Source organism: Salvelinus namaycush, unplaced genomic scaffold (genome assembly GCF_016432855.1).
Source record: "Salvelinus namaycush isolate Seneca unplaced genomic scaffold, SaNama_1.0 Scaffold744, whole genome shotgun sequence".
Classification (NCBI taxonomy): domain Eukaryota; kingdom Metazoa; phylum Chordata; class Actinopteri; order Salmoniformes; family Salmonidae; genus Salvelinus; species Salvelinus namaycush.
This window is the reverse complement of record NW_024061469.1, coordinates 65,929-80,294: the sequence shown is the minus strand read 5'-3', so window position 1 is coordinate 80,294 and position 14,366 is coordinate 65,929. Positions and strand designations below refer to the sequence as shown.

At 45.3% G+C, this 14,366-nt stretch overlaps 1 protein-coding gene across 1 annotated transcript; it reads left to right on the top strand.

The window, feature by feature from the left end:
- Positions 1 to 2,608: 2,608 nt before the first annotated feature.
- Positions 2,609 to 14,078, top strand: LOC120042695 (zinc finger protein 250-like). Its single transcript, XM_038987494.1, has 2 exons — positions 2,609 to 2,880; positions 12,178 to 14,078. The coding sequence occupies exons 1-2, from the start codon at positions 2,688 to 2,690 to the stop codon at positions 13,218 to 13,220; spliced, it is 1,236 nt and encodes a 411-aa protein (XP_038843422.1). The 5' UTR covers positions 2,609 to 2,687; the 3' UTR covers positions 13,221 to 14,078.
- The last annotated feature ends 288 nt before the right edge of the window (positions 14,079 to 14,366 follow it).

Genomic DNA, 14,366 nt, shown 5'->3' with positions numbered 1-14,366 from the left:
GAAGTCATTATAATGTCTGGAACCTGGTTTGTTACTCCAAGTGAATGATCTGTCAGCCGGAAACCTCTCTCTCCATATATCAGTAAGATCAAATTCTTTCCATAAAAAGTATTAAACCCAAATTCTGATTGGTTGGCCTTCCTGGGGGCCATCTATCAGATGAATTATCTATAGTAATGTTAAAGTCCCCTCCTATCAATAATAACTAATTGGGACATTCTGATAACCAATGAAGTATATGTTTCTGTACAGATTCAAGCAACTCATCATTCTCATGTTCGGTGTTGTACCCCTAGAAGTTTACAGTAATGAGCGTAATGTCATTGTAACTGATCACAAGATAAATAAAGTGACCAAAGGTGTCACAGTCCGAGTGTAGAATATTACCACCACAGGTATTTGTCATTGTAATGACCCCAGCGGAGCGTTCAGAGCCATGGGACTTCCAGTAGTTATAATCAGCAGAAATTGAGCGCGACTCCTAAAAAATATATATATTTTTCGAAGTTGTTTAGCAAATAAAAATAAGACCTTGCGCTTCACAATGTTTCATAACCGCCAGACATTTTACATTTTTAAAATCAGTTTCTAAACCAAGAGGCGCTACATTACGAGACTTGTGGGAACACTTGGGAGGTAGACCACATATTATCCATTATATTATCCATTGTATTGATAGATGAGGTTCGTGACTTTGTGGCTGTGGTAACTAGTGACGAGCAGGCACAACTTCGATATCAAGTGTTTTTTTTTCTCAAAGTTAACGGGATGTCACGTGTCCTACTTATATCAGTACACGCATAGCAACCTAATCATTACGATACGTCTATTCGATTAAATAAGCCACACGTAGCAAATAAGCCATTACATTTTTGATCTCCATACAAAAACTCCTCGCTTGGTGAGCGAAAAAACGCCACCTACTGGAGAAGACAGATTGAGCCCAGCGTCGCCTCTTCCTGTCAGAGAAGACCAAGCAGGATGTTCTTCTTCTTCGGTGGAGTTTAACTGCGGTTGGCATCAAATATGTTGCGTTACCGCCACCAACTGAACTACAGTGTAAATCCATTCAACTGTGTGACGGAAAAAAGGGAAACGGGAAAAATAGAATATATATTTAAATTGTTTAAATTAACCCTTATTTTACCAGGTAAATTGACTGAGAACACATTCTCATTTACAGCAACAACCTGGGGAATAGTTACAGGGGAGAGGAGGGGGGATGAATGAGCCAATTGGAAGTTGGGGATGATTAGGTGGCCATGATGGTAACAACTAACCCTCATTAAAACCCACCACCTTATTCCACTACTTTAACCCCATCTGATCCTACCCCAGGCCAACGACCTGAGAGGACAGACCTTATTCCACTAGAGAGGACAGCCCTTATTCCACTAGAGGACAGACCTTATTCCACTAGAGAGGACAGACCTTATTCCACTACTTTAACCCCAACTGATCCTACCCCAGGCCAACGACCTGAGAGGACAGACCTTATTCCACTAGAGAGGACAGCCCTTATTCCACTAGAGAGGACAGACCTTATTCCACTAGAGAGGACAAACCTTATTCCACTAGAGAGGACAAATCTTATTCCACTAGAGAGGACACACCTTATTCCACTAGAGAGGACAAACCTTATTCCACTAGAGAGGACAGATCTTATTCCACTAGAGAGGACAGATCTTATTCCACTAGAGGACAGACCTTATTCCACTACTTTAAGCCTATCTGATCCTACCCCAGGCCAACGACCTGAGGACAGACCTTATTCCACTAGAGAGGACAAACATTATTCCACTAGAGAGGACATACCTTATTCCACTAGAGAGGACAGACCTTATTCCACTAGAGGACAGACCTTATTCCACTACTTTAACCCTATCTGATCCTACCCCAGGCCAACGACCTGAAAGGACAGACCTTATTCCACTAGAGAGGACAGACCTTATTCCACTAGAGGACAGACCTTATTCCACTACTTTAACCCTATCTGATCCTACCCCAGGCCAACGACCTGAAAGGACAGACCTTATTCCACTAGAGAGGACAGACCTTATTCCACTAGAGAGGACAGACCTTATTCCACTAGAGGACAGACCTTATTCCACTACTTTAACCCTATCTGATCCTACCCCAGGCCAACGACCTGAAAGGACAGACCTTATTCCACTACTTTAACCCTCTCAGGGGGCAGTCTGACAGACCACAGCCTCTCTGCAGCTCCACCGAGGGCTTGGCCACAGCTCTCTATACTTCCCTGCTGCGTCCTTCTCTGTACACTTAATGAAGCGTCTAAATGTCAGTACAACCACCGTGCACAGAAAGTAGCTGCCATCTTTACTACTATAAAACATTTCCCCACTCAAAGTCACAGGATTGAGATACTTAGACCACCTTGCCAATCACTCCACTTGTATTGTGTGACAGCTAATAACAGTCAATTGTACTGAAATGTTAGTGTTAAAATAATTATTTAATCTATTTTAATTACGTATTATATAATAATATCAGCCATTGCTTATAATTTGACATTACTGTCTCTATTTTACATAATTTTCCGATGAGTGCTTTTATTTTGAAGCCCAAAACCGGAAGTGACGTTGACTATACGTCCTGTTTTCTAAACGCATAGAATACACTGCTAGTTTAAAAGCTTTCTTTAGCTGTTCACTACGAAGTTTAAAATGTCTAGAATACAACTCTTAAGGTCGTTTTTCAACCAGAGATTAGCAGCTGCTGCCGAAGAGATATTCGGGGTCGTGGAAAAAACGATAGCACAGTATCAGGACGAAATGTCCCGCTCGGAAGAGAAGAACAGCCGGCTACAGAAGCTGCTTGATATCACTATTAAACCAGAAATAAAGTTGTTTAGAGCAGGTTTGTGAATGATTTACTAGATATGTTTGCATTGTTAGTAGGTAGCTAAGTTTGAGAGTTAGCTAAGTATTTAGCTGTTTTAGTTCGCTTCTAGCGCTGGTCCAGGACGTCGTCGTCTCTTCAGTTGACCACGTCTTGTGCAGTGGACCAGGGCCCTTATCCACAAAGCATCTTAGAGTAGAGGTTCTGATCTAGGATCAGTTGTGCTATAAGATTATATCGACAGAACCTAGCACTGCTACTCTGTGATGCTTCGTGTATATGTGTCCAGAGCTAATGTAGTGTTACTCCGTTCATAGACACTGCTACTCTGTGATACTTCGTGTATATGTGTCCAGAGCTAATGTAGCGTTACTCCGTTCATAGACACTGCTACTCTGTGATGCTTCGTGTATATGTGTCCAGAGCTAATGTAGTGTTACTCCGTTCATAGACACTGCTACTCTGTGATACTTCGTGTATATGTGTCCAGAGCTAATGTAGCGTTACTCCGTTCATAGACACTGCTACTCTGTGATGCTTCGTGTATATGTGTCCAGAGCTAATGTAGCGTTACTCCGTTCATAGACACTGCTACTCTGTGATGCTTCGTGTATATGTGTCCAGAGCTAATGTAGCGTTACTCCGTTCATAGACACTGCTACTCTGTGATGCTTCGTGTATATGTGTCCAGAGCTAATGTAGCGTTACTCCGTTCATAGACACTGCTACTCTGTGATACTTCATGTATATGTGTCCAGAGCTAATGTAGCGTTACTCCGTTCATAGACACTGTTACTCTGTGATGCTTCGTGTATATGTGTCCAGAGCTAATGTAGCGTTACTCCGTTCATAGACACTGCTACTCTGTGATACTTCGTGTATATGTGTCCAGAGCTAATGTAGTGTTACTCCGTTCATAGACACTGCTACTCTGTGATACTTCGTGTATATGTGTCCAGAGCTAATGTAGCGTTACTCCGTTCATAGACACTGCTACTCTGTGATGCTTCGTGTATATGTGTCCAGAGCTAATGTAGCGTTACTCCGTTCATAGACACTGCTACTCTGTGATGCTTCGTGTATATGTGTCCAGAGCTAATGTAGCGTTACTCCGTTCATAGACACTGCTACTCTGTGATGCTTCGTGTATATGTGTCCAGAGCTAATGTAGCGTTACTCCGTTCATAGACACTGCTACTCTGTGATGCTTCGTGTATATGTGTCCAGAGCTAATGTAGCGTTACCCCGTTCATAGACACTGCTACTCTGTGATACTTCGTGTATATGTGTCCAGAGCTAATGTAGCGTTACTCCGTTCATAGACACTGCTACTCTGTGATGCTTCGTGTATATGTGTCCAGAGCTAATGAAGCGTTACTCCGTTCATAGACACTGCTACTCTGTGATGCTTCGTGTATATGTGTCCAGAGCTAATGTAGCGTTACTCCGTTCATAGACACTGCTACTCTGTGATGCTTCGTGTATATGTGTCCAGAGCTAATGTAGCGTTACTCCGTTCATAGACACTGCTACTCTGTGATGCTTCGTGTATATGTGTCCAGAGCTAATGTAGCGTTACTCCGTTCATAGACACTGCTACTCTGTGATACTTCGTGTATATGTGTCCAGAGCTAATGTAGCGTTACTCCGTTCATAGACACTGCTACTCTGTGATGCTTCGTGTATATGTGTCCAGAGCTAATGTAGCGTTACTCCGTTCATAGGCACTGCTACTCTGTGATACTTCGTGTATATGTGTCCAGAGCTAATGTAGCGTTACTCCGTTCATAGACACTGCTACTCTGTGATGCTTCGTGTATATGTGTCCAGAGCTAATGTAGCGTTACTCCGTTCATAGACACTGCTACTCTGTGATGCTTCGTGTATATGTGTCCAGAGCTAATGTAGCGTTACTCCGTTCATAGACACTGCTACTCTGTGATACTTCGTGTATATGTGTCCAGAGCTAATGTAGCGTTACTCCGTTCATAGACACTGCTACTCTGTGATGCTTCGTGTATATGTGTCCAGAGCTAATGTAGCGTTACTCTGTGATGCTTCGTGTATATGTGTCCAGAGCTAATGTAGCGTTACTCCGTTCATAGACACTGCTACTCTGTGATGCTTCGTGTATATGTGTCCAGAGCTAATGTAGCGTTACTCTGTGATGCTTCGTGTATATGTGTCCAGAGCTAATGTAGCGTTACTCCGTTCATAGACACTGCTACTCTGTGATGCTTCGTGTATATGTGTCCAGAGCTAATGTAGCGTTACTCCGTTCATAGACACTGCTACTCTGTGATGCTTCGTGTATATGTGTCCAGAGCTAATGTAGCGTTACCCCGTTCATAGACACTGCTACTCTGTGATGCTTCGTGTATATGTGTCCAGAGCTAATGTAGCGTTACCCCGTTCATAGACACTGCTACTCTGTGATGCTTCGTGTATATGTGTCCAGAGCTAATGTAGCGTTACCCCGTTCATAGACACTGCTACTCTGTGATGCTTCGTGTATATGTGTCCAGAGCTAATGTAGCGTTACTCCGTTCATAGACACTGCTACTCTGTGATGCTTCGTGTATATGTGTCCAGAGCTAATGTAGCGTTACTCCGTTCATAGGCACTGCTACTCTGTGATGCTTCGTGTATATGTGTCCAGAGCTAATGTAGCGTTACTCCGTTCATAGACACTGCTACTCTGTGATACTTCGTGTATATGTGTCCAGAGCTAATGTAGCGTTACTCCGTTCATAGACACTGCTACTCTGTGATGCTTCGTGTATATGTGTCCAGAGCTAATGTAGCGTTACTCCGTTCATAGACACTGCTACTCTGTGATGCTTCGTGTATATGTGTCCAGAGCTAATGTAGCGTTACTCCGTTCATAGACACTGCTACTCTGTGATACTTCGTGTATATGTGTCCAGAGCTAATGTAGCGTTACTCCGTTCATAGACACTGCTACTCTGTGATGCTTCGTGTATATGTGTCCAGAGCTAATGTAGCGTTACTCTGTGATGCTTCGTGTATATGTGTCCAGAGCTAATGTAGCGTTACTCCGTTCATAGACACTGCTACTCTGTGATGCTTCGTGTATATGTGTCCAGAGCTAATGTAGCGTTACTCTGTGATGCTTCGTGTATATGTGTCCAGAGCTAATGTAGCGTTACTCCGTTCATAGACACTGCTACTCTGTGATGCTTCGTGTATATGTGTCCAGAGCTAATGTAGCTTTACTCCGTTCATAGACACTGCTACTCTGTGATGCTTCGTGTATATGTGTCCAGAGCTAATGTAGCGTTACCCCGTTCATAGACACTGCTACTCTGTGATGCTTCGTGTATATGTGTCCAGAGCTAATGTAGCGTTACCCCGTTCATAGACACTGCTACTCTGTGATACTTCGTGTATATGTGTCCAGAGCTAATGTAGCGTTACCCCGTTCATAGACACTGCTACTCTGTGATGCTTCGTGTATATGTGTCCAGAGCTAATGTAGCGTTACTCCGTTCATAGACACTGCTACTCTGTGATGCTTCGTGTATATGTGTCCAGAGCTAATGTAGCGTTACTCTGTGATGCTTCGTGTATATGTGTCCAGAGCTAATGTAGCGTTACTCCGTTCATAGACACTGCTACTCTGTGATGCTTCGTGTATATGTGTCCAGAGCTAATGTAGCGTTACTCTGTGATGCTTCGTGTATATGTGTCCAGAGCTAATGTAGCGTTACTCCGTTCATAGACACTGCTACTCTGTGATGCTTCGTGTATATGTGTCCAGCGCTAATGTAGCGTTACTCTGTGATGCTTCGTGTATATGTGTCCAGAGCTAATGTAGCGTTACTCCGTTCATAGACACTGCTACTCTGTGATGCTTCGTGTATATGTGTCCAGAGCTAATGTAGCGTTACCCCGTTCATAGACACTGCTACTCTGTGATGCTTCGTGTATATGTGTCCAGAGCTAATGTAGCGTTACCCCGTTCATAGACACTGCTACTCTGTGATGCTTCGTGTATATGTGTCCAGAGCTAATGTAGCGTTACCCCGTTCATAGACACTGCTACTCTGTGATACTTCGTGTATATGTGTCCAGAGCTAATGTAGCGTTACTCCGTTCATAGACACTGCTACTCTGTGATGCTTCGTGTATATGTGTCCAGAGCTAATGTAGCATTACTCCGTTCATAGACACTGCTACTCTGTGATACTTTGTGTATATGTGTCCAGAGCTAATGTAGCGTTACCCCGTTCATAGACACTGCTACTCTGTGATGCTTCGTGTATATGTGTCCAGAGCTAATGTAGCGTTACTCCGTTCATAGACACTGCTACTCTGTGATGCTTCGTGTATATGTGTCCAGAGCTAATGTAGCGTTACTCCGTTCATAGACACTGCTACTCTGTGATGCTTCGTGTATATGTGTCCAGAGCTAATGTAGCGTTACTCCGTTCATAGACACTGCTACTCTGTGATGCTTCGTGTATATGTGTCCAGAGCTAATGTAGCGTTACTCCGTTCATAGACACTGCTACTCTGTGATACTTCGTGTATATGTGTCCAGAGCTAATGTAGCGTTACTCCGTTCATAGACACTGCTACTCTGTGATGCTTCGTGTATATGTGTCCAGAGCTAATGTAGCGTTTCTCCGTTCATAGACACTGCTACTCTGTGATGCTTCGTGTATATGTGTCCAGAGCTAATGTAGCGTTACTCCGTTCATAGACACTGCTACTCTGTGATACTTCGTGTATATGTGTCCAGAGCTAATGTAGCGTTACTCCGTTCATAGACGCTAATTACCTTCAGCGCCTATTGATGGATGTATCATCTTCCCGGTGAATTGTGTTGCTCGGTCTGAACGAGAACAAGCATAGCTTGTGATACGGTTTGGAAACGAGGAATTTATATTTTATATCAGCAATAAATACCTTTTCAAAAAGCAAAATGTTAAATAGATTACCACAGTATGAGTCATAATCGTTTTTCCACCATTTTTTCCCCATAGTGTATTTTTAGAAACATTTAAAATAAGGGCTGTGTTTCGTGTAGGCGTACCCTGGGGTAACATTTTGATAACGGTGTCAATCTCTCGGACAATGTGACTTGCCTGTATCTACCCCCCACCAAATGAAACGCTAATTAGCTGCTAATGTGGCTATCATTAAGAAGCACAAATGCCTTGATGATCTCGAGGAGACTGTTTAATCCAGGTCAGAGGCAAGAATTTCTTGATTAAATCACAGTTTATTTGTCACGTCCCACGAATACAACAGGTGTAGTAGACCTTACAGTGAAATGCTTACTTACAGGCTCTAACCAACAGTGCAAAACATGTTTTAGGTGAACAATAGGTAAGTAAAGAAATAAAACAACAGTAAAATGACAGTGAAAAATAACAGTAGTGAGGCTACATACAGATACCGGTTAGTCAGGCTGATTGAGGTAGTATGTACATGTAGATATGGTTAAAGTGACTTTGCATATATGATGAACAGAGAGTAGCAGTAAAGTAAAGAGGGGTTGGTGGGTGGGACACAATGCAAATAGTCCGGGTAGCCATTTGATTACCTGTTCAGGAGTCTAATGGCTTGGGGGTAAAAACTGTTGAGAAGCCATTTTGTCCTAGACTTGGCACTCCGGTACCGCTTGCCATGTGGTAGTAGAGAGAACAGTCTATGACTTGGGGTGGCTGGAGTCTTTAACCATTTTTAGGGCCTTCCTCTGACACCGCCTGGTGTAGAGGTCCTGGATGGCAGGCAGCTTAGCCCCAGTGATGTACTGGGCCGTGTGCACTACCCTCTGTAGTTTCTTGCGGTCGGAGGCCGAGCAATTGCCGTACCAGGCAGTGATGCAACCAGTCAGGATGCTCTCGATGTTGCAGCTGTAGAACCTTTTGAGGATCTCAGGACCCATGACAAATCTTTTTAGTTTCCTGAGGGGGAATTGTCTTTGTCGTGCCCTCTTCACGACTGTCTTGGTGTGTTTGGACCATGTTAGTTTGTTGTTGATGTGGACACCAAGGAACTTGAAGCTCTCGACCTGCTCCACTACAGCCCCGTCGATGAGAATGGGGGCGTGCTCGGTCCTCCTTTTCCTGTCGTCCACAATCATTAACCTTCTAATGTTGGCTAAATGTAGTAGTGAATAAATTACCTACATTTCTTTTCAAGTGACAATCCTGTGAATTGTCTTGTGCAAGTTTTAAATGGACAAAATACCTGTTAGCCAAGGTGTCAGCTAGAGATGACCTGCAGGGATTTGTAGTCTTCAATGATGTCTACTTTGACGCTAATTAGCGTTTTAGAATGTGAGAGTAAATAGAGCTGAATATATTGATAAGAGTCACCTCGTCCGAGAGCGATTTACACGGTCATCAAAACGTCACGCCAGAATAAGGACACACAAAACACAGCCCTCATTTTAAGTGTTTAAAAAAAATCCCCTATGGGGGAAAAATGAATGGTAGTAAAATGATTAAAATGATATTTCCCATGTTTGACCGCTAGGTTTTATGGGTATTATGACACCTTCACTGTGGAGCTCTATTACCACACACCTTTTATAAGGTAAGTGTTCCCACACCGCCATATCTCCATGTTACAGCTGGTGTTTACATTAGACAGAGGAGACCACCTGTGCTAACTACCTGTCTAGGATGCTCTGAGTGACTGTATGTAACGGAACGCTGTCAGAAACATGTCATTGAAAAATACTGCCAGCTGCAACTGATAAAGCTGTTAAAACAGTGACCAGTAGGTGTATATCTTTGTGAATGGGTTTTGATGTGATAAAACAGTGACCAGTAGGTGTATATCTTTGTGAATAGGTTTTGATGTGATAAAACAGTGACCAGTAGGTGTATATTTTTGTGAATGGGTTTTGATGTGATATGAAAGGGCTATGTATTCAGAACCATATCGATGGAGTATTTGTCTGTTTTGTCTGCCAGAGCCTGTCTACTTCTGACACTAACCAGGTCCTTGGCCCTTAAGGAGTACTGGTAGGCTGGCCTACACTCCTTTAGAGTACCACTAACCAGGTCCTTGGCCCTTAAGGAGTACTGGTAGGCTGGCCTACACTCCTTTAGAGTACATTGTTGTCCTAGTGCATTGGTTCCTGTTTATAGTCCCGTACCCCTTCAAACATTCAACCTCCAGCTGTACCTCCTCTAGCACCAGGGTCAGCGCACTCCAGCTGTGTACCCCCTCTAGCACCAGGGTCAGCGCACCCCCTCTAGCACCAGGGTCAGCGCACTCCAGCTGTGTACCCCCTCTAGCACCAGGGTCAGCGCACCCCCTCTAGCACCAGGGTCAGTGCACTCCAGCTGTACCCCCTCTAGCACCAGGGTCAGCGCACTCCAGCTGTACCCCCTCTAGCACCAGGGTCAGCGTACCCCCTCTAGCACCAGGGTCAGTGCACTCCAGCTGTACCCTCTCTAGCACCAGGGTCAGTGCACTCCAGCTGTACCCTCTCTAGCACCAGGGTCAGCGCACTCCAGCTGTACCCCCTCTAGCACCAGGGTCAGCGCACTCCAGCTGTACCCTCTCTAGCACCAGGGTCAGTGCACTCCAGCTGTACCCCCTCTAGCACCAGGGTCAGCGCACTCCAGCTGTACCCCCTCTAGCACCAGGGTCAGCGCACTCCAGCTGTACCCCCTCTAGCACCAGGGTCAGCACACTCCAGCTGTACCCCCTCTAGCACCAGGGTCAGCGCACTCCAGCTGTACCCCCTCTAGCACCAGGGTCAGCACACTCTAGCTGTACCCCCTCTAGCACCAGGGTCAGCGCACTCCAGCTGTACCCCCTCTAGCACCAGGGTCAGCACACTCCAACTGTACCCCCTCTAGCACCAGGGTCAGCGGACTCTCAAATGTTGTTTTTTGCCATCATTGTAAGCCTGCCACACACACACTATACGATACATTTATTAAACAGAAGAATGAGTGGGAGTTTGTCACAACCCGGCTCGTGGGAAGTGACAGAGCTCTTATAGGACCAGGGCACAAATAATAATATAATAATAGTCAATAATTTTGCTCTTTATTTAACCATCTTACATATAAAACCTTATTTGTTCATCAAATTGTGAATAACTCACCACAGGTTAATGAGAAGGGTGTGCTTGAAAGGATGCACATAACTCTGCAATGTTGGGTTGTATTGGAGAGTCTCAGTCTTAAATCATTTCCCACACGCAGTCTGTGCCCGTATTTAGTTTTCATGCTAGTGAGGGCTGAGAATCCACTCTCACATAGGTACATGGTTGCGAAGGGCATCAGTGAGGTAACAGCTCGATTTGCCAAGGCAGGATACTCTGAGCGCAGCCCGATCCAGAAATCTGGCAGTGGCTTCTGATTAAATCCAATTTTCACAAAACTGCTTGTTGCAATTTCGACGAGGCTCTCAGATATCGGTAAGGGGACTTGAGGCAGGGCATGAAAGGGATAACGAATCCAGTTTTGTGTCATCTGTTTCGGGAAAGTACCAGCGTAATTGCCCACCCAACTCAGGTGCTTCGATAGATCACATTTGACATTGTCCGTTAGCTTGAGTTAATTTGCACATGAAATCATACAATGATGGAAAGACCTGTCTCTTGCCCTTGTTAATGCAGACAGAGAAAAGCTCCAACTTCTTAATCAGCCTCAGTTTTGTCCCGCACATTGAATATAGTTGCGCAGAGTCCCTGTAATCCTAGATTCAGATCATTCAGGCGAGAGAAAACATCACCCAGACAGGCCAGTCGTGTGAGAAACTCATCCTGCAAGCGGCCAGACAAGTGAAAATGATGGTCAGTAAAGAAAACTTTAAGCTCATCGCACAATTTTTAAAAAAACCTGTCAATACTTTGCCCCTTGATAACCAGCACACTTCTGTATGTTGTAAAAGTGTTACATGGTCGCTGCCCATATCATTGCACAGTGCAGAAAATACACGAGAGTTCAGGGGCCTTGCTTTAACCAAGTTAACCATTTTCACTGTAGTGTCCAGAACGGACCGTTAGTGGAATTCCCACGAGAGAGTAACGGTTAATGTGATTGGATGATAATTATTTGACGAGGCTTCCTGTATTTGACATTGTGTTGTTATTTCACGGGAACACTAGATGGTTTCATTTTATTTTTGGCAGTGAAACGAGGCGACTCAGGCGAGGGGGGAAAAAAACTCAACCAAATGTATAGCCCCATTGGAGAATATAAATGGACTGTTTGAAAATGTGAATCACATATTTTGATTTGGCGTACCTCCGTTTGGGAATACCTGGCCTAGTGTATGTTCTGGTCTCTGTCTCATGTGTTTCCTTCCTTCCAGACACCCAGCAGCTCCCAGCCTGTGAAGAACAGGTTCCCTCTGAGCAGCAGGAGTGGATCCGCAGTCTGGGCCAGGAGGATCCACAGTCTGGGCCAGGAGGATCCACAGTCTGGGCCAGGAGGATCCACAGTCTGGGCCAGGAGGATCCACAGCCCGTCCACATTAAAGAGGAACAGCAGGAACTCTGGACCAGTCTGGGGAAAGGTCAGGAGTCTGACACCACAGAGTTCATATTCACTTCTGCTTGTGTGCAAAGTGACTGTAATCAGGACCGACCTCAGCCCTCACATCTCTACCAGACACAGAGTACCAGCATCTCGTATGAACCGTTGAAAAGAGAAACTAGAGAAGACCATCAACTATTAGAGACACCCAGGGCTTCTCAGCCCGTCTCTGCAGTGAAGTCCATCCGTCCTAGTTCTCCCTCTAAGAGTCGCTGTAAGGTGTGTGGGAAAACGTTTCTCATGAAAAGCTATTTCTTTAAACATGTGACAATGCACACCAAGATGAGAGAACGTGTCTGTGGGGTGTGTGGAAAACAGGTTGAGTTAGAGGCTATAAAAGATCACGTCCAAGCTCACATTGATGCTCAGTTTACTTGTCAGTTCTGCAGTAAATGTTTCACTAAGAGTAATGCTCTGAGGTTACACATGAGGAGCCACACAGGAGAGAAGCCCTACCAGTGTACTGTCTGCTGCAGAGGGTTCGCAGGAGCAACCAATCTAACCAATCACATGAGGATCCACACGGGGTATAAACCCCACCGCTGTACTGAGTGCGGAAGGTGTTTCTCTGTCCTGGGTCATCTCCAGACACACATGAGGAGCCACACGGGGGAGAAGCCCTACCACTGTACTGTCTGCGGTAAAGGGTTTAGTGTGAGCTGCAACCTGACGCAGCACATGATGATCCACACAGGGGAGAGACCTTACCACTGTCCTGACTGTCAGAAAGGATTCATCACCATGGTCAGGCTGAGGAGACATCAGATCGCTGTTCACATGCAGGGAGAAATGTTCTTCTGTCATGAGCAACAGCTATAAAAACATGCAGGCCTTGAAACACACAGTAGAGTACACAGAGAGACAGAGATGACATGACGAGCCCTGACGTAAGACACACACAGAGAGACAGCGATGACATGACGAGCCCTGACGTAAGACACACAGAGAGAGAGACAGCGATGACATGACGAGCCCTGACATAAGACACACACAGAGAGAGACAGCGATGACATGACGAGCCCTGACGTAAGACACACACAGACAGCGATGACATGACGAGCCCTGACGTAAGACACACACAGAGAGAGACAGCGATGACATGACGAGCCCTGACGTAAGACACACACAGAGAGACAGAGATGACATGACGAGCCCTGACGTAAGACACACACAGAGAGACAGCGATGACATGACGAGCCCTGACGTAAGACACACACAGAGAGACAGAGATGACATGACGAGCCCTGACGTAAGACACACACAGAGAGACAGAGATGACATGATGAGCCCTGACGTAAGACACACACAGAGAGACAGCGATGACATGACGAGCCCTGACGTAAGACACACACAGAGAGACAGCGATGACATGACGAGCCCTGACGTAAGACACACACAGAGAGAAAGAGATGACATGACGAGCCCTGACGTAAGACACACACAGAGAGACAGAGATGACATGACGAGCCCTGACGTAAGACAGACAGAGAGACAGCGATGACATGACGAGCCCTGACGTAAGACACACACAGAGAGACAGAGATGACATGACGAGCCCTGACGTAAGACACACACAGAGAGACAGCGATGACATGACGAGCCCTGACGTAAGACACACACAGAGAGACAGCGATGACATGACGAGCCCCGATGTAAGACACACACAGAGAGAGACAGCGATGACATGACGTAAGACACAGACAGAGATGACATGACGAGCCCTGACGTAAGACACACACAGAGAGAGACAGCGATGACATGATGAGCCCTGACGTAAGACACACACAGAGATGACATGACGAGCCCTGACGTAAGACACACACAGAGAGAGACAGCGATGACATGACGTGACATTACTGTGACTTTGGCAGTGCATTGCCGGACAAACCAAGTCCCTAGGAAGGAACATTTTAAAGGCATCACAGATAGAAACGACCAGTTTTCAAGCTAATTTCCTGCAATTCT

What these genes read in the sequence shown, in the direction of transcription:
- LOC120042695 (XM_038987494.1), top strand. Translation starts at nt 2,688, where the DNA reads ATGTCTAGAATACAACTCTTAAGGTCGTTTTTCAACCAGAGATTAGCA. An exon ending in AATAAAGTTGTTTAGAGCAG is followed by an intron (nt 2,881 to 12,177) that starts GTTTGTGAATGA and finishes CCTTCCTTCCAG; the next exon opens with ACACCCAGCAGCTCCCAGCC.